General features: G+C 43.8%; 1 protein-coding gene across 1 annotated transcript in view; it reads right to left on the bottom strand.

The window, feature by feature from the left end:
* LOC139322614 (connector enhancer of kinase suppressor of ras 2-like) overlaps positions 1-20,306 on the bottom strand; it is a 403,989-nt gene that overhangs the window by 108,876 nt on the left and 274,807 nt on the right. The window contains exons 11-12 of the mRNA XM_070951763.1: positions 6,906-7,039; positions 3,814-4,025 (exon numbers count right to left, since the gene is read on the bottom strand). Coding sequence (XP_070807864.1) covers positions 3,814-4,025; positions 6,906-7,039 — 346 coding nt within the window. The remainder of the gene's footprint in view (positions 1-3,813; positions 4,026-6,905; positions 7,040-20,306) is intronic.

The following is a 20,306-nucleotide window of genomic DNA, read 5'->3' as shown; positions in this document are numbered from 1 at the left end:
CTTGCTGGCCAGTGTGCATGCGCGTGCTGGAAACCGGAAGTACCTTATCTGGCGCACACATGCCCCCTGGGCAGCTCCTCTTCCTGCTCACGGCCCTGATGAGCGTGCACGCATACGCACGCAAAATGCTCCCTTTTCGGCACTTTGTGCCGCGCATATGTGCATGCTCCCTTTTCAGCACTCAGTTCAGCACTGTTCTAGGAGTTTCTTTTGCTGCATTTACCAATGGAACGGTTGTCTTTTCGCTGCATTGTAAAGCTATTGCACATTTCCTTTGCATCCAACTATATATTTTCGAAAGCACCTTGGACCTGACCTACTTACAAGCGTTCTTTAACATCTGCCAAAGGAGAAGGTGCAGATGTTTTCCCCAAAGGCCTGGAGATATACTTCCACATCCTTATTACTTTTTAAAAAATCTCTATATTACATCTGAATCCTGTTCTTCCTGCAAAAGCTCAAGGCAAGCTCCTTGACCTCGGCTGATCTTCAAAAGCTAAGTAATCACTTGTTAATAGTTGGATTTGGGCTGGCCAGAAAAAGCACAGAGTTGTAGATTAGATTGTAACATTTGGAACATGATCAGACCAAAAATTTTTCTTCCTTGTGGAGACTTGGTGCTTCCCCCCTGGCTTTTTAGCATCCACGTGAAACATTTCAAAAGGCAACTGAATTTTCTTGGTTGTTTTCCTTGAAAACATTTCGCTTCTTCAGTTTTCCAGTTCAGTTCTGAAGAAGCTCCTTAGAGGAGAAGTGAAATGTTTTCAGGGAAAAACCCAAGAAAGTCCAGTTGCCTTTTGGAAAAGCACCAAGGGGTGGCACAGTGCTTAGAGTACAGTACTGCAGGCGACTTCTGCTGACTGCCAGCTGCCTGTAATTTGGCAGATCGAATCTCACCAGGCTCAAGTTTGATTCAGTCTTCCATCCTTCTGAGGTGGTTAAGATGAGGACCCAGATGGTTGGGGGCAATAGGCTGACTCTGTGAACCGCTTAGAGAAGGCTGTAAAGCACTGTGAAGCAGTATTGCTATTGCTCCTTCCTTCCTTCCTTCCTTCCTTCCTTCCTTCCTTCCTTCCTTCCTTCCTTCCTTCCTTCCTTCCTTCCTCCCTCCCTCCCTCCCTCCCTTCCTTCCTTCCTTCCTTCCTTCCCAGTAGTTAAAATGCAGTATTACAGACTAATTCTGCCCACTGCCAGGAGTTCGATTTTGACCAGCTCAAGGTTGACTCAGCCTTCTATCCTTCGGAGTCGGTAAAATGAGGACCCAGATGGTTGGGGGCAATAGGCTGACTCTGTAAACCGTTTAGAGAAGGCTGTAAAGCACTGTGAAGCAGTATTGCTATTGCTCGCTCCTTCCTTCCTTCCTTCCTTCCTTCCTTCCTTCCTTCCTTCCTTCCTTCCTTCCTTCCTTCCTTCCCTTCCTTCCTTCCCAGTAGTTAAAATGCAGTATTACAGACTAATTCTGCCCACTGCCAGGAGTTCGATTTTGACCAGCTCAAGGTTGACTCAGCCTTCCATCCTTCCGAGATCGGTAAAATGAGGACCCAGGTGGTTGGGGGCAATAGTCTGACTCTGTAAACCGCTTAGAGAAGGCTGAAAAAGCACCGTGAAGCGGTATACCGTGTTTTCCCAAAAATAAGACCCTGTCTTATATTTTTTTGAACCCTGAAATAAGTGCTTGGCCTTATTGCCATGTGCTCAAAAGCCCGATTGGGGCTTATTATCAGGGGATGTCTTATTTGGGGGAAACAGGGTATCAGTCTAAGTGCTATTGCTATTGCTGTATGCTAACGATATCCAACTGCACAGAGCTCGATCTGGAGACAGGGGAAAGGCCATCAGTGTCTTAATCCAGTGTCTGGAGGCTGTGAGTGTCTGGATAAGCAAAAGAGTTTGAAACTGAACTCAATTAATTTGGAATTGCTGTTTTGTTTACCACACAACTCCAATATTTCTGTTGTGGTCTCCTGATAGCTTAGCACCGTCTCTGAAACAGCACATCTGTCTCCTGGGGACCCTCCCGGTCTCATGGCAACAGATAAAAACCAGAGTTAGAGGCTGTGGCCAGGAAGGCTTTTGTTGATGTATCGGTTGCAGTCCTACCCAGACCCGCAAGGTCCTTGTAATTATAACTCACGCTCTGATCATTGTCCATTTGTACTAATGCAATGCTCTCTCTGTGAAGCTGCCTTTGAAGACTGCCCTGAAGCTTCAATTGACTCAGAATGAATCCTGGCTGTACACATCTGCAACATGGACATGAATATTAACACCTCTGGCCCTGGGCTAGTTCCTTATTTGCATCTGAGTACAATTCCAAGCGTTGCTTTTAACCTTTCAAGACCTAAAGGACCGGGAAGTATTTTACGGGGCTGTCTTTTTCACCAGGTCTCAACCAGCCCATTACATACATGACAGGAGAACCTTCTACCGGTCTCCTCCCACCCCCCCCCCCATTTCTGCAAAGTGTGTGGGGTGAGGCTCACAGGCCATTTTGGCTTGGTGCCCTTGGCACTTTGAAAGAGCTTCCACCCAGATCCCCTCTGGTCTCGGTGTTCTCTAAGTCCTAAAAAAACCGAAGCTTTGTCAGACAGCAATTTGAATTATGGATGCTGCCGGTTATAGCCCAGTACATGCTCGGATTTGTGATTTGATTATCTTTGTTTGATTTGTTTTTATTGTGGACATTTTATTCTTTGTACTGATGGAAACGGTAAACCTCAGAGAGTCTCTCTGCAGCAGGGATAAATCCAATAAATAAATAGGAGGATAGCTGGGCTCAAAGAGACACATTCTCACAAACAAACAAATCCTCATTTCCTTAGTGTGTGATAAATATTTTTGTGGAGGGCTTATTTTCGGGGAAACATGGTACTTCTCAATATTTAGGGTGAAGAGATGTCAGCCTTTGATTTTAAGGTCTTGGATAAAGGGAAAACCTGTGCCAGATCTTTGTTGGTTCTCTCTTCCCCAGAAATGACTGGAAAAGGACAATAGCTTGATGTTTAGAAGATTGTAGCATCTTCAGGGAACTCAAAGAAAGATCTTTTTCTCTGAAACTAAGAGTGTCCACCTTCTGTGCTGCAGACATACTGGGAAATCTCCAAGAATTCCCAGGTAACCATATCAATAGTTATGTTAGAGCCGAGGTGGCGCACAGTGGTTAGTGTGTAGCACTGCAGGCTACTTCAGCTGACTGCTAGCTGCAGTTTGGCAGATCGAATCTCACCGGCTCAGAGTTGACTCAGCCTTCCAACCTTCTGAGGTCGGTAAAATGAGGACCCAGATTGTTGGAAAGCAATATGCTCACTAAACCCCTTAGAGAGGACTGTAAAGCACTATGAAGTAGTATATAAGTGTAATAGCTACTGCCCTTCCTTCCTTCCTTCCTTCCTTCCTTCCTTCCTTCCTCCCTCCCTCCCTCCCTCCCTCCCTCCCTCCCTCCCTCCCTCCCTCCCTCACTTCCCTTCCCTTCCCTTCCCTTCCCTTCCTTGCAAGTGGTTAGATTGGAGTATCTTGGGCTAATTCTGCCCACTGCCAGCAGTTCGATCTTGACTGGCTCAAAGTTGACTCAGCCTTCCATCCTTTCGAGGTGGGTAAAATGAGGACCCAGATTGTTGGGGGGCAATATGCTGACTCTGTAAACCGCTTAGAGAGGGCTGTAAAGCACCGTGAAGCGGTATATAAATCTAAGTGCTATTGCTATTGCTATGTTGGCTGGAAGAGTTGCAGACCCAGCCTATCTAAACACTTCCAGACTGGAAAAAAGGTGACATACAAAGAAAGATTCAGAAAGGCCAGATCCAGCAAGCATACCATGCGTGGGTGTCTTTTCTCTTCTCCGCACCCCTGTCACTCTACCTCTTTCGTATTCAGAACTCATGGGATGATCCTCGCCTTCAATTAACGTGTAATACTTTCCACTTTCTTGTTCCAGGAAGTAGCTTGGAGATTCAGAACCTTTCATGGCAGACTTCCCAATCCCGTATTTGCCGATTTCATCACATGACACAAGGCCAATGTCATCCCTGGGAAGAAACGAGAGAAACAGCAAGATTGGTACCAAAGGAGCCAGACATAACTTTTCAGCCTTTTCATAATAAAGATGATGCACTTGTCATAGGTTCAGGGAAGATAAGTTAGAGTCCCTGCAATTGTTTGAACTACAGTAGTGGCCAAAATTGTGGAAACCTTTTGGGAAAAGTGTATTTTTGAGGTTTGATGGCTAATAACACCACTTTTTTTGTTTTTGGAGTTTCAAGATAATCCTATTCCACTGCTGGAATGGCCTGGGAATAACCCAGACCTTAACCCAATTGAAAATCTATGGAGCCGACTAAAGAAACTTGTTAGTCAGAAGCAACCCAGCAATAAAACCCAGTTAATAGAAGCCATCATTCAATCTTGGTTTCATATTATAACAGCTGCAGAACTAAAAGACTTGGTTCACTCCATGGGAAGACGTTTTAAGGCTGTCATTCACGCTAAAGGTTACCCAACGAAGTGTTAACTGACATGGTGATAATTTTTGTATATCTCAATTTTTTCTACGGTGATCATTTTGGTATATCTCGTTTTTTCTATGTGTTTCACTTTTCCTCTTTCTACTGTAACTGCTATTCTAATAGCAACTCCTTCATAAAAGTTATTGCATTACATTCTTGATTAAATTATCTTTCCATTGATATATAATTTTATGGTACTACTCCAAAAAAATAAATAAATAGTGGTGTTATTAGCTAGTTTTAGAAAATACACTTTTCCCAAAAGGTTGCCACAATTTTGGCCGCTACTGTACAATTCCTCACTGACTGTCCCAAAGGTGCCATTCTGAAAAAGCTTTTTGGATGAGAAGCAAAATGCTTTCAAAGAAAAAGAACAAGAAAGTCAAGTTGCCTTTTGGAAAAAGCATGGAGAATCTCCATAGACATCCTGACTGGCTGGCTGAGAAAGGAGATAATTAGTTCTGATTCATCTAGGAACAAAATTAAGTTCGACTAACTTAACCCAAAAGTTATCAGAGACAAAACAATTCTGGAATAGCATATTGCTATTAAAAAGGAATGTTTATGCAGTGGAGACTTTTGACTCATGGGCCACTAATTTCTTCTGCATATGGACCAGATTTGTGCTGTAGTGGCTGAAAGAAGAGCAGCACAGGAAGAAGAGGTTAATCTGCTAGAAAATCATACTGCAAAAATACGACTTTGGTCCAAAGTACCCATAAGGAATCACCATGACCCAGAAGATAATTTCTCTAGAGCAGGGGTCACCAACCTTTTGGACCTCAGCGAAACCTGAGACCTGGGACCACTACATTCATAATTTTAAATCCCACAGAACACTAATATGATTTGCCTAATGACTGGCTGTGTGGGCATGGATAGATGGTCATGTGACTGGGTGGGCGTGGCCAACTCAATGTCACTCACGTCAAAGGATGCCTTGCCAGCCTCTACTCACCCCTCCCAGCCACTCCTCTGACTGAGAAGGAGGCTCAGCAGAAGCACCTCACTGAGGACTAGGAGCATAGGTTTTCCAAGCAGAGGGAAGACCTGCGGGAGTGCAAGGACAGGTACAGTCGCCTGGAGGCTCAGTGGGCTGAGATGGTCAGTCAGTTCCAGGCCATGAGGCCGTCCCACTGGAACAAGGCCCTCTGGCTCTTCGCCACCAGCGGTGCTTCCCTCCAGCCTTCACCCGAAGCCCCGCACCAAGAGGCTGAAGCAGACCCCAAGTTGGAATTTCTGCCCCCCTCTGACCCACACAGAAAGACCCCAAAGGGAGAGACTCTGCAGCAATACAAATGTTCATTACATGTATCTGTCCCAGGGGCCGTAGTTTGAGGACCCCTGATTTACTGCAATATAAAAAATGCAAATAACTTTTCTGCGGACCACCAAAATTTTCTCGTGGACCACCAGTGGTCCATGGACCACCAGTTGGTGACCGCTGATCTAGAGGACTGTTTGAAGGCTAGGCTTGAAAAGAACTACTGTGTTTCCCGGAAAATAAGACCCAACCAGAAAACAAGCCCTAGCATGATTTTTCAGATGCTTGTAATATAAGCCCTACCCCCAAAATAAGCCCCAGTTAAAATCATTAGCCAGATGGACACATTTAGTACTATGTTTCTCTGAAAATAAGACCTAATCTGAAAATAAACTCCTAATGTGTCTTTTGGAGCAAAAATTAAATATAACACCTGGGGTAGGGATGGAGCTTTTGCAATATCCTTCCCCCAGGAGTGGGGAGGGAATGGGGATTTTGCAGTATCCTTCCCCTGCCATGCCCACCAAGCCATGCCCACAGAACCAGTAGTAAAAAAATTTGGATTTCACCACTGTAGTAGGTATGTTAGGTATTAGTTTTAATTTAAAAATAGATAAAATAATGAATATGGCTGTAAATTTTAATTCTTATTGCACAAAATATTTGTACCCAGATGACACACTGTTTAATGAAAGATGAAATGTTTGTATTAAAACAAAATGAAAAACTTTTTTTTTTAAAAAAAGAACAGGTATAGTGTCAGGTTTTGGTGTCGTCTCAAATATTTAATTGCATTTCCAAACAAATAGTCTTTGATGAAATCTTTCATTTATTAAGCACGACAATCCGTCCCTGATCATGTCGTAGCCAACACTGACTTCCTGACCCCAAACCTTCCCTTTCCGTTCCCCAATTCTCTGCGTCTCATTGGCCATCTTCCAAATCACTCTCCCCATATCTACTACTTCAGCTCCCAGGAATGTCCCCCCTCCCATCCCATCTCCTAGGGGATATTATCTTCAGGGAAAGTAAGTAGGTGAAAAGTCAAGTGTCCTCTTGCCAGTTGCCCCCTCTTCTCCTCCTTATGTCAGCACTGGAACGAATGTAATTTGGAGTGCTGACATCTAGGCAAGGCATACCTGGGACCATAGAGTCCTGACACAGGTGAGAAGATGAATACATCTTGCAGTGTCGAGTTGTCCATTTTGGAGTTCATACCCATCGTGCTGGTTGGTGTAGTGAAACTGCTCGTTGGGCTGGTTGGAATCACCGGCTGGAAACGGGAGTGGGGATAGGAGCAGAAAGAGAGAAAAAAAGAGAAAACTCTATATAAACTACCTGTATGTAGCTTCTCCCACCTCATTTCATTGCAACAAAATGGACGCATCGTCCAAAGTTGGCATGATAAAAACCTCTCACCTTCTGCATTGATAATAGCAAAAGAGGTCTCTCCAACAGCTATTCCATTTGACTATTTATTAACTGGAAGCCCTTAGTTATTTAGAAAAGACTGCTGTAATAGAAGCAAATTATTTTTTCCCCCCTCCGGAGAATAATTATTTATGCAACATGAACACCCATACACATCTATGCGCAGAGACTTAATCATGGGAAGCAAGAGTTGGCTTGTGGCTCTAACACACTGTGACTGAAGATGAACCATTAGTAGAAATCATCTCCAGTTTATAGATGTTCATACAATAATCAGATATTGGAACTCGGTGCCTAAAGGGGATTGGTCACATCAAAGCTTAGGCAGAGATGCATAAACATCTTGCATTAATTTTGAAAGGGACTTTTTAACGAAATCAAACAGCTCTTCCTTTAAGATATTTATAAGCAGGGACACTTAGGGAATAGCACGTGGCTTGAATGTATTGCAATCACCAGTCATATTAAAGTTTCTCACAAATTAGTCTGTTAAACATTTCTAACTTTTTTCTAAGTTTTCGGTTTCATAATTCCTTCAGATCGACCATTGTAGCTGCTCTTTTTTCTTCTTCTTTGAAATGTAATTGATAGCAGAAATGAGGAGGAGAAAGACTCTCTCTTGTGCCATGTCAAGGTCAGTTGTAGTATGGATGCTGGAAAATTTCCACAGGGCCTCTACGTCCGTAGTAAGGAATTCGTCCAAACAAATAGAAACCAGAATACCAGATTTTGTATTCTGCCAGAATCAAGACCACGTGAAGTGTTAATACCACTTTATAATGCATTGGTAAGACCACACTTGGAATCCTGCATTCAGTTTTGGTCGCCACGATGTGAAAATGAAGTTGAGACTCTAGAAAGAGTGCAGAGAAGAGCAGCAAAGATGATTAGGGGACTGGAGGCTAAAACATATGAAGAATGGTTGCTGGAACTGGGTATGTCTAATCCAGGGGTCTGCAACCTTAAACACTCCAAAAGAGCCATTTGGACCTGTTTCCCACAGAGAAGAAAACACCGGGAGCCACAAAACCCTTTCCGTGCCTGATTATTTCTTGAGCGGTCACAAAACTAACAGATGTAGTTGAATTAAATGTTCTGTTTTCTTCTGAAACTTTTCTTTTCTTGGATTTATCCATGGTTGGCCTACCGGGGGTTGAAAAGCTCAATAAATTGCAGGCCGGTGAGTGTCGCACATTGCCAGTTGTGACACATATCTTGAGTGAGAGGGAGCCGCAGCAGAGGGGTGAAAGAGCCACATGTGGCTCCAGAGCCACAGGTTGCTGACCCCTGAGCTAGTCTGATGAGAAGAAGGTTGGGGGTGACATGAGAGCAGTGTTCCAATATCTCAGGGGTTGCCACAAAGAAGAGAGGGTCAACCAGTTCTCCAAGGCACCGGAAGGCTGGACAAGAAACAGTGGATTGGAACTAATCAAGGAGAGAAGCAACCTAGAACTAAGGAGAAATTTCCTGACAGTGAGAACAATTAATCAGTGGAACAACTTGCCTCCAGAAGTTGTGAATGCTCCAACACTGTAAATTTTTAAGATGTACTGTCTCCTGCCTGAGGAAGTGGTTGGACTAGATATCCTCCAAGGTCCCTTCCAACTCTTATTCTGTTATTTTCCTGGATATTTTGTGACTATTCTCTGTTCTCTGATATTTTGCCCTTCTAGTTCTCTTTCACGAAACAGAGTTAAAGGGGGCCAGAGTAACTGCCTTTAATTTTAGGGATGTGCGGATAGGTTTTAATACTGAGAATTTCAAGAAACTAATGAGAATGCCTTTATATATCTGTAGCCAGCAGGGCTTAATTTGGAAATGTATTCCTGCCACATCATATACTCAAGCGTCAGTTTTGAATTTGGAATGTGTTACTTTTCTGCTTACCCAAAATCAAAGTTAGGCACTAATTGTCCATGAAATAGCCAATTCCCCTTTCCATAAATATTCAGAACACCGTGGAATAATTCTTTAGGAATATTTCTGTGTGAAGTCTGCTCAGCAATAGCAGTAAGGTGATGAAAGTGGGGGTGGGGGGAAACCCCTCAGAACTTATTTTGGAACCTAAACACTACTAAAATTCTATGAAAAGAGATTTAGTCGAGAATCTATTTTGGTCCTGTGACATGAAATCAGCTCACTCCCTTCTGGATGGTCCCACCAGCAGTGAAGGCTGCAACCTTAAGATAAAGGTTTCCCTCTCCCCCAAATTAAAATCTGATGACATCAGCCAACAAAAACAACTTTGCTGTCAGAGGCTAATGATTCTTTGCTCTTATGGGAGCATTAAGACCAGCCAAAGAACCAGTGGGAAATGCTGGGAGAGACCCAGCATGGATAAACTTTCATCACAACTTGACTTTACAGAGTCTCCAGCCGAGCCCATCCATGTAGGGCTGTGGCTCATAATTAAAACATCACTAGCTACAAATGAAAATGGCCATTGAGAAGATAGAGTGGGCATAAAAAGGCATGCCATCCTAGTTGAAGATCATGTCCCTCTAACACAGGGGTGAAATGCTCCCAGTTCGGACCGGATCGCCCGGTTCGGTAGCGATGATGGTGGGTGGTTCGGAGAACCGGTAGCAAAAATCCCTGCCCCACCCCCCACGCCCAGCTGAGCCACAGGATCATCAGAGGCTTTTTTTTAAAAGCATTTTTTCTACAACTCTTCCGACAAAAAAAATGCTTTTAAAAGTAAAAAAAAAAGCCTCTGATGATCGCGCGGCTCAGCTGGGATAGTCAGAGGCTTTTCAAAGCATTTTTTTCTGCAACCTCTTGGCCGAAGAGGTGGTAAAAAAAATGCTTTGAAAAGTCTCTGACGATCCCAGCTGAGATTCCTGATCGGCAGAGGCTTTTCAAAGCATTAGAAAAAATGCTTTGAAAAGTTAAAAAAAAAAAAAGTTGGCCATGCCCACCCAGTCACATTACCCACCACCACCACCAAGCCATGCCCACAGAACTGGTAGTAACAAATTTTACATTTCATCCCTGCTCTAACAGTAGTAATCTTCTATGTTTCATGTTTATTAGATTAGATTAGATTAGAATTCTTTATCCGCCAAGTGTGATTGACACACAAGGAATGATCCATTTTTTAACCCCTGTATGTATGCCTGATAGTATAGCTCCCAATCTGGTAGTCCAAAGCCCCCAGTGCTTTTAGATTCCTGTAGCATTTTCAGTTTTATTCTTGCTTTTTTTCCCTTGCCAAATATACTTCAATTTTTTTCTATTTAGATCTTCAAAGTATTTTTTCCCTCTATTTTTATCGGTATCGTTTGGAATAAAAAAAGTAATTTCGGTAGTATATTCATTTTTATAGTGGCTAGTCTCCCTATCAAAGATAGTTGTAAGTTCTTCCATTTCTCCAGGTCCAATTTAATTTGTTGCATTAGTTTTATATAGTTATTGTCTTTAATTGTTGCACATCTTGCTGTTAAATAGATGCCTAAATATTTAACTTTCTTTACTATCTGCAGATCTATTTTCTCTGTCAATAGAAATATAGTTATAAGAGCCTTGGTAGTACAGTGGTCTAAAGCACCCTGTTATTAAGACCAGCTGCCTTCAATTACTGCAGGTTCGAATCTCGCCAGGCTCAAGGTTGACTCAGCCTTCCATCCTTTCTAAGGTAGGTAAATTGAGGACCCAGTTGTGGGGGCAATAAACTGACTTTGTATAAATATACAAAAGGATGAAGGCTATTGCTTAGCGCATTGTAAGCTGCCCTGAGTCTCCGGAGAAGGGTGGCATATAAATCAAATTAAAAAAAAAAAATAGAGCCTTGGTGGCGCAGCAGACTAAAGCACTGTTAAGTAACACCAGCTGCCTGCAATTACTGAGAGTTCAAATCTCACCAGGCTCAAGGTTGACTCAGCCTTCCATCCTTCCGAGGTAGGTAAAATGAGGACCCGGTTTGTGGGGGCAATAAGCTGACTTTGTATAAAAAAGAACACCACTTGGGGGCCCCTGAAAGCCCTACTAAGCAGGTATATACAAAAGTATGAAGGCTATTGCTTAACGTATTGTAAGCTGCCCTGAGTCTCCGGAAAAAGGGCAGCATATAAATCGAACCAATAAGTAAGTAAGTAAGTAAGTAAGTAAGTAAGTAAGTAAGTAAGTAAGTAAGTAAGTAAGTAAGTAAGTAAATAAATCTTATTTCTTGTTTATCTGTAAGATTTTTAACTATTACTTTGTTTTTTTCTTTATTTTCAGCCCTGCCACTTCTCCATATTCCTCAATTTTCTCTATCAATTTAGGACCAGTTTCTAGTGGTTCTTCTAATATAAAAAACTAAATCACCTGCAAATGCTTGTAATTTATATTTTTCTTTTTTGATTTCCATTCTTTTTATTTCTGGATCTTTTCTAATATTTAACAGAGACTTTGCAGAGTCTCCAGCCCAGCCCAGACATGTAGGGCTGTGGCTCATAATTAAAACATCACTAGCTAAAAATGAAAATGGCCATTGAGAAGATAGAATGGAGATATTGAAAAGGTCAACGCTAGAAGCAAAGGATAGGAATGACAAGGGAAGAGATTTATTTAAAATAGGCTCCAGAAGGGCTTAAATCTGTCAGAGATGCTGGAATAGTCTCATTGCATCATAGATTTTGCAATGAGAGTAAAACTTTCTCAATCTTGGCAACTTCAAAACCCAGAATTCCGCAATAAGTCATGTTGGCTGGGGAATTCTGGGAGTTGAACTCCACAGGTCTTAAAGTTGCCAAGGATGAAAAACAACGGATTAAAGAGGTTTAACAGATTAACAGGGTTGGAAGGGACCTTGTAGGTCATCTAGTCCAACCCCCCACCCAAGCAGGAGACCCTCCACCATTTTTGACAGATGGCAGTCCAGTCTCTTCTTGAAAGCTTCCAGGGATGAAGCTCCCACAACTTCTGAAGGCAACTTCTGTTCCATGGGTTGATTGCTCTCACTGTTAGAAAAAAATCATCTTATTTCCAGGTTGAATCTTTCCTTGATCAGTTTCCATCCATTATTCCTTGTCTGGCCTTCAGGTGCCTTGGAAAATAGCTTGAACCCCTCTTCTCTGTAGCATCCCCTCAAATACTGGAACACTGCTATCATGTCACCCCTGGTCCTTCGTTAGAAGTCACTAGGGTTGACTAGGGTCTCCAACATCCCTTTCGACTGAACAGCAAATGTGGAATAAAACTGATTATAAGCATACTTTTGGGATGTTTGTTCAATTTCATATTCATTATTAGGTATCTCTTTGATTCCCTGATTCTGCAGAGGTACTTTCATCCATATTTTGCTAAGGGAGAGGTCAACAGAATTCTTCGGTATCAGATTCTACTCTTGCCTTAGACCCGAAAGCTGGCTGGGTGACTTTGGGCCAATCAGCAGGAGACAGAGAATTCCAGTCCCGCCTTAGACATGAAAGCTAATTGGATGACTTTGGGCCAGTCACTCTCTCAGCGAAGCCCACCTCACAGAGTTGTTGTGGAGAAAATAGGAGGAGGTAGAAGATTTATGTATTTTCGCTGCCTTGAGTAATTTCTAAAAGTAATAAAGGTGGGATTAAAAAATCTATATGTATATAAATGAGTGTGTGTGTGTGTGTGTGTGTGCGTGTGTTCCAGCATAACTCTGGAATGCCTCGAGCAATTTCAACCAAACTTGGTACACAGATGACTTACTCTCTGGAAAAAAAATACTGAGGGGGTAAGACACCCCTAACACCCCGTGGTGTGTTTTAATCCTTCTATTTTATATACAAGTATATATAAAACAGCGTTTATTCACTGGCAACTACTCAAGCCATCCTTAAATGAATTCCACCGCATGCGCAGTCAGGTGTGTTCTCTTGCGAATGCAAGAACTGATGATGAGTGACAAGCCAGCTCATGCAAGGAGAAAATATTTCTCACTCTGAGAAATCTAAATATATTCTCCCCCACTCATCCAACGATCACTGTTCTGTTGTCATCACAATCAGTCATTCAGCAGAGAAGAGCACTGTGTCGTAGACGCACTACAAAAATCACTTGCGGTGGATCGGATGCAGTGGTGAAATCCAATTTTTTTAACTACAGGTTCTGTGGGCGTACTGTGGCTGGCATGGTGTGGTGGGCGTGGCTTGGTGGGCGCGGTAGGGGAAGGATACTACAAAATCTCCATTCCCACCCCACTCCAGGGGAAGAATACTGCAAAATCTCCATTCTCACCCCCTCCAGGGAAGGATATTGCAAAATCTCCATTCCCACTCCACTCCAGCGGAAGGATACTGCAAAATCTTCATTCTCACCCCCTCCAGGGAAGGATACTGCAAAATCTCCATTCCCACTCCACTCCAGGGAAGGATATTGCAAAATCTCCATTCCCACTCCACTCCAGGGGAAGGATACTGCAAAATCTCCATTCTCACCCCACTCCAGGGGAAGGATACTGCAAAATCTCCATTCCCACCCCACTCCAGGGGAAGGATACTGCAAAATCTCCATTCCCACCCCACTCCAGGGGAAGGATACTGCAAAATCTCAATTCCCACTCCACTCCAGGGGAAGGATACTGCAAAATCTCCATTCCCACCCCACTCCAGGGGAAGGATACTGCAAAATCTCCATTCCCACCCCACTCCAGGGGAAGGATACTGCAAAATCTCCATTCCCACCCCACTCCAGGGGAAGGATACTGCAAAATCTCCATTCCCACCCCACTCCAGGGGAAGGATACTGCAAAATCTCCATTCCCACCCCACTCTGGGGCCAGCCAGAGGTGGTATTTGCTGGTTCTCCGAACTGCTCAAAATTTCCGCTACCGGTTCTCCAGAACCTGCTGGATTTCACCCCTGATCAGTTGGCAATGGATGGTTGGGCATTCTTCTCAGAACACTGGATCGCAGAACAGGAGGTCACTTCTCAGTTTTGTTTCAAGCAGAGATGTACCTAAATGGTAACCTCAAACCCTGCCCAAGACTGGCCCCATCATTTGATTATCTGGATTGTGTTGGGAAACTGCCAGCTAGGCTGGAAGGCGGAGTTAAGTGGGGGACCTAGTTTGGAATCGTTGCACAGCCATATGGGGTATAAATGGCCTCCCCAAGATGCACAAAGTCTTATCTGGTTGATCAGGGGGGAAATCTAAAATTTGTTGCTACCGGTTCTGTGGGCGTGGCTTGGTGGGGGGGGTAATGTGACTGGGTGGGTGTGGCCATTTTTTTTCTTTTAAAACCATTTTTTCTACAACCTCTTTGGCGAAGAGGTTGTAAAAAATGCTTCCAAAAGGCTCCGACGATCCCAGCTGAGTTGCCTGATCGTCAGAGACTTTTTTTCTTTTAAAAGCCTTTGAGGATCCCAGCTGAGCTGTGCGATCATCAGAGGCTTTTTTTTTTAACTTTTAAAAGCATTTTTTCGGCCGAAGAGGTTGTAGAAAAAATGCTTTTAAAAGTAAAAAAAACAACCCTCTGATGATTGTGCGGCTCAGCTGGGCATGGGGGGGGGCAAGGATTTTTGCTACTGGTTCTCCAAACCACCCACCTCCATCGCTACCGGATCGGGTGATCCGGTCCGAACCGGGAGCATTTCACCCCTGTGGTCGTTCCCTGGAGATGTCAAGCAGTCTGGGGAGATTCTTCTAACTTAGGTAAAAGACAATAACGTTGCTTACTTTAGCTATTTAAAAGTGGTTGTGGCTACTTTTGGCCTGACGGACTGGCTATTTCATGCCTTTCCCAAATATTCCCAGGGCATTTGATGTATGAAATATGGTTTAGGTTTAGAATGGACAGAGAACAACATCTCCCACTCACTTTCTGACTTACTTGACTCACTTTCTGACACTTCTTGAGCAGGGAGTTGGACTAAAAGACCTTCAAGGTCTCTTCCAATGCTTTATTTAGCATTCAGAGCAGCTGCTTTATGGCTTTTTACAATTTTTCCCCAGGACTAGTCCCACCATTATTCAGAAGAAAGCAGGGACCTGGGCAAAATCCAACTGTACTCCTACTATTACTTACCATTTGGAGCAAGTTCATTAAATCTAACACATCCGGTTCTTTGGAAGCTTGATAGAAGGATGGAGATTATTTTCAGGGATGAAATTCAGGAGGCTCTGACAGGTTCTGGAGAACCGGTAGCGGAAATTTCGAGTCGTTCAGAGAACCAGCAAATACCAACTCTGGCTGGCCCCAGAGTGGGGTAGGAATGGAGATTTTGCAATATCCTTCCCCCAGGAGTGGGGAGGGAATGGGGATTTTGCAGTATCCTTCCCTCAGGAGGGGGGAGGGAATGGGGATTTTGCAATATCTTTCCCCCAGGAGGGTGGAGGGAATGGGGATTTTGCAATATCCTTCCCCCAGGAGTGGGGAGGGAATGGGGATTTTGCAGTATCCTTCCTTCAGGAGAAGGGAGGGAATGGGGATTTTGCAATATCCTTTCCCCAGGAGGGGGGAGGGAATGGGGATTTTGCAATATCCTTTCCCCAGGAGGGGGAAGGGAATGGGGATTTTGCAGTATCCTTCCCCTGCCACGCCCACCAAGCCACACCCACAGAACCGGTAGTAAAAAAAAAAAAATGAATTCCACCACTGATTATTTTCAGGGGAAAAGGCCTCCCTTGACTTCTGAATGGTGTGCAAGAGTCTGTGTTTTCTGGAAGGAGGGGAAGCCAGGACAAAGTGGCCGAGGCCACGACAAATTGGATTTGATTTAATTTAATATTTTAAAATTGACTAATGTTTAATTGAATGAACAAAGTTTCTATGCTGGCTCCCATGGTGTTAAATGCAACTGAATAATGTAATAATGACTTTCATCCATTTAATTAATTGAAAACACAATCACTTTTTGTTGTTTGGAATCTAGCCATTCTGTTCTTAGAGATGTCTAATTATAGAACCTTCTCCTTACACATAAAGAAGGACTGTTAAGTGGCTAGTTTGAAGCAGGGGTGAAATGCTCCTGGTTCGGACCGGATCGTCCGATCCGGTAGCGATGGAGGCGGGTGGTTTGGAGAACTGGTAGCAAAATCCCTGCCCTCCCCCCCAGCATTGTCCAGCTGAGCCATGCAATCATCAGAGGCTTTTTTAAAATTATTTTTAAAAGATTTTTTCTACAACTTCTTTGGCCAAAAAAAAATGCTTTTAAAAGTAAAAAAAAAAAAAAAAAGCCTCTGATGATCGCACGGCTCAGCTGGGATCATCAGAGGCTTTTAAAAGCATTTTTTTCTGCAACTTCTTCAGCCAAAGAGGTTATAGAAAAAATGTTTTTAAAAGAAAAAAAAAAGCCTCTGCCGATCAGGCAAGTCAGCTGGGATCGTCAGAGGCTTTGAAAGCATTTTCTTTTTACAACCTCTTCAGCCGAACTCAGGCATATTACTCCCACCACCAAGCCATGCCCACAAAACCGGTAGTAACAAATTTTACATTTCACCACTGGTTTGAAGCCTTTAAGGGCTATATCTAACAATTTTGAGGTGGGGGGGGGGGGTTTGCTATAAACAGAATAACAGTATTGAAAGGGACCTTGTGTTGTGGCTCCGTTGCCTGAGCCTGGGCTATCGACAGATGCAGACTCTGAGAGTGAGGGAGAGGAGTTGGCAAGGCCTCCCTCTCCAGGACCCTCCTCTCTGGCAATGCCTCCGGAGGACACCGAAGGCCAAACGATAGGCTCAGAGCCAAGCACATCCCCACAGCCACAGGTGGTCAGCGACAAAGAAGATAAGTGCTGGCTGGACCCTCGGCAGAGGCGCAGGGAGAAGCGTGCGCAGCAGAGGGGAAGGCGTGCCAGAGATTAGCTGAGTCACTGGACCACACCCCACAGGGTATAAATGTGGGTGTGGTGGCCGGTTCAGTTTGTGATGAGCAAAAACTGGAAATAATCCATGATCTCTGCGTTACTGGACTTTGCCTGCTTTATCAGACTGCATTTGGATTAATCCTTGTATTGTTGAAACTCTGCCTGTTTTATCGGAATGCTTGCAGTCTAATCTTTGTTTTGTGTGAGTAAAGTCTGAATTGGCAGCTAGCCACTGGGTTGCTGCCAACTTTATCTTCAAAGAGTTTTGTCGTGTGGCTTATTAACTCCGGGCCGTCTGTGGGGGTGCGTGTGTGGTACGGGGACAGAATACCTTGAAGGTCTTCTAGTCCGATCCTCTGCTGAAGCAAGAGACCCCTATGTCATATATGGTTATCCAATCTCTTCTTTAAAATCTCCAGTGATGGAGCATCCACAACTTAACAGAATAACAGAGTTGGAAATGACTTGGAGGTCTTCTAATCCAAAGCCCTGGTCACACAGGAGACCCGATAGCATTCCAGACAAGTGATTGTCCAGTTTCTTCTTAAAAGCCTCCAGTGATGGAGCCCCCACAACTTCTGAAGGCAAGCCTTCTGCTGGCTAATTGTTCTCACTGTTAGGAAATTTCTCCTTAGTTCTAGGATGCTTCTCTCCTTGATTAGTTACCATCCGTTGTACTGCCTTCTGGTGCTTTGGAGAACAGTTTGACTCCCTTTTCTCTGTGGCAACCTCTCAAATATTGGAAGGCTGCTATCATGTCACCATTTGTCCTTCTTTTCACTAGACTATAACTGCTAAATTCCCGGGCACCACACATAAAAAAAGTTGTTGAGACTCTAGAAAGAGTGCAGAGAAGAGCAACCAAGATGATTAGGGGTGTGGAGGCTAAAACATACGATGAACGGTTGCAGGAACTGGGCATGGCTAGTCCAGTGAAGAGAAGGATCAGGGGAGACATGACAGCAGTGTGTTCCAATATTTGAGGGGCTGCCAACAGAGACGAAGGGGTCAAGCTATTTCCAAAGCACCTAAAGGCCAGACAAGGAATAATGGATGGTAACTGAATAAGGAGAGATTCAACCTGGAAATAAGGAGAAATTTTCTGACAGTGAGAGCAATCAACCCATGGAACAGAAGTTGCCTTCAGAAGTTGTGGGAGCTTCATCACTGGAAGCTTTCAAGAAGAGACTGGACTGCCATCTGTCAGAAATGGTGTAGGGTCTCCTGCTTGGGCAGGGGGTTGGACTAGATGACCTACAAGGTCCCTTCCAACTCTGTTAATCTGTTTTGGAGGCAATGTTGAGTCTTGGAACCTTGTACAGTACTGTACACACCTAGTATCATTTACAGCATTGTGCAAAGGGTGGCAAATATTAGGTGTATTATATTATAATTATATTTTATCTTTCTCTAAAGTCATGGCTGACTAACAAAAGACACATAGCTGGGATCAAAATGCTGTATTTAATGTTCTTAGTAAATTCCATGTGGGCGAGAGCTGGTCTCAATTTACCAAAAGTCCTGTCTTTATCAAATCACTGAGAGTTTTCTTTTTCAAATCCTTCTGAATGCCGTTGCAACCTAACAGGGACAACAGTCGTCTGCAATTCATGACAGTTGCTTTGATTGTTTTTTTTTATACTGACAAATAAATAATATTCGTCTTTAAACTCCATAATCTTTTGGCCTCCAAACCTGAGAAATAAACAGGCTGGGGAAATCCAAGAGGGATTTAAAATTTCTCCTGGAAAAGAATAGCTAGAAGGAAAGGGGAGGGAGAAGCCGCTGTGATATGATGGAAAAGAAGAATAATATGGTTTGATAGTATTGATTTTGCTCGAGAGAGAGAAAGAGACAGAGAGAGAGAGGCTTGAATGAGGTCTCAGTTGGCTCAGTTGGCTAAGGGCAGCTGGTAGAAAATGCACGGCTTGTAATTGTGTTCTTCCTCCATTTGGAATCCCAGTAATAATAATAATAAAAAAAAAAGATATGAAAAGAAAGTCATTAGATTTATGCCTTCTTCTCTCAGAAGGGCGATTAACAGAAAACCTATTGCGCTCAATTTCTAGGTCATTGCCGGAGCTGATAGAGCCAGCTGTTAAGCGTGGGAGGAAGGCGCTTCCACCTTCAAATCTCATTGCAGCCATTTGGGGCTCAAGACCTATGTCCACCTGCACCCAAGGGAACATAACTTTTGAGTAAAATGTAGGAGTGCATTCAGGGGTGGGCTGCTGGGGGTTCGCAAGGGTTCAGGAGAACCTCTAACTAAGATTCTGTGCAGTTCGGAGAACCCCCAAATCCCACTCCTGGCTGGCCTATCCCACCCCGCCCCTCCCCTCCCAGGGGTCCCCAAAAGGCCTGTTTTGGATGCAAGTAAGTGCAGAGGCTCAGGGAGGCTCGGGGAGGGTGAAAAACAGGCCTACCGGAAGTTCAAGAAGGCCAGAAACGGACCCATTTACAGCCTCCAGAGGGCCCCTGGAGCCTGGGGAGGCCGTTTTTACCCTCCCGGAGTCTCAAAGAAAACCTCCAGAGCCCAGGAAGGGCAAAAACACCCCCCCTGCCATGATGGAGGAGGCCGACTAGGCCATGCCTGCTATAGCCGCACCCACCCAGCAACTAGGCACAGAACCCCTTGCTAAAATTTTTGAAGCCCACCCCTGAGTGCATTACTAATCCCTTCCAAGGTGCCTTGCAACACAGGAGTTCATAAAGGGGAAGATCTGCAAGTTGTGGAAATGTGGAAGGTACATTATGATGCACCCAAAACTTTAAAGGAAAAAAAAAATCTGCCAAGCATATTTACTGGGTATCTGTGGATATCTGGGAAACTCTCCGGCTGTTAGCACAGTGAGGTAGCCTAGGCATGAAGCACAAATTGTAGAGTACTAGCTCTACCTTTGTCTATGGAGATTCTCAGTCATTCATGGTTGCCCCAAAGATGCTTTTTCAAAAGGCAACTGGACTTTCTTTGTTTTTCCCTGAAGACGTTTTGCTTTCTCATCCAAGAAGCTTCTTCAGTTCTATAGACTCCTTACTGACCCCCAGAACTGAAGAAGCTTCTTGGATGAGAAGCGATACATCTTCAAGAGGGAAAAAAAACCACAAGAAAGTCCAGTTGCCTTTTGAAAAAGCACCTTTGGGGCAACTAAATGTGTTGTGTTGTGTTGCATTGTATTCTATTGTATTACATTGCATTGCACTGTATTGTATTGCATTGCATTTATCGTACTGTACTCTGCTCTGCTCTATTTTAGCTGAAGAAGTTTCTTGGATGAGAAGCAAAACATCTTCAAAGAAAAATAAAGTCCAGTTGCCTTTTGAAAAAGCACCTTTGTGTTGTGTTG

Source organism: Pituophis catenifer, unplaced genomic scaffold, assembly GCF_029215685.1.
Source record: "Pituophis catenifer annectens isolate HBS135680 unplaced genomic scaffold, rPitCat1.0.hap2 SCAF_11, whole genome shotgun sequence".
Classification (NCBI taxonomy): Eukaryota; Metazoa; Chordata; class Lepidosauria; order Squamata; family Colubridae; genus Pituophis; species Pituophis catenifer.
The sequence above is the reverse complement of the archived record's forward strand: the minus strand, read 5'-3'. Positions and strand labels throughout refer to the sequence as shown.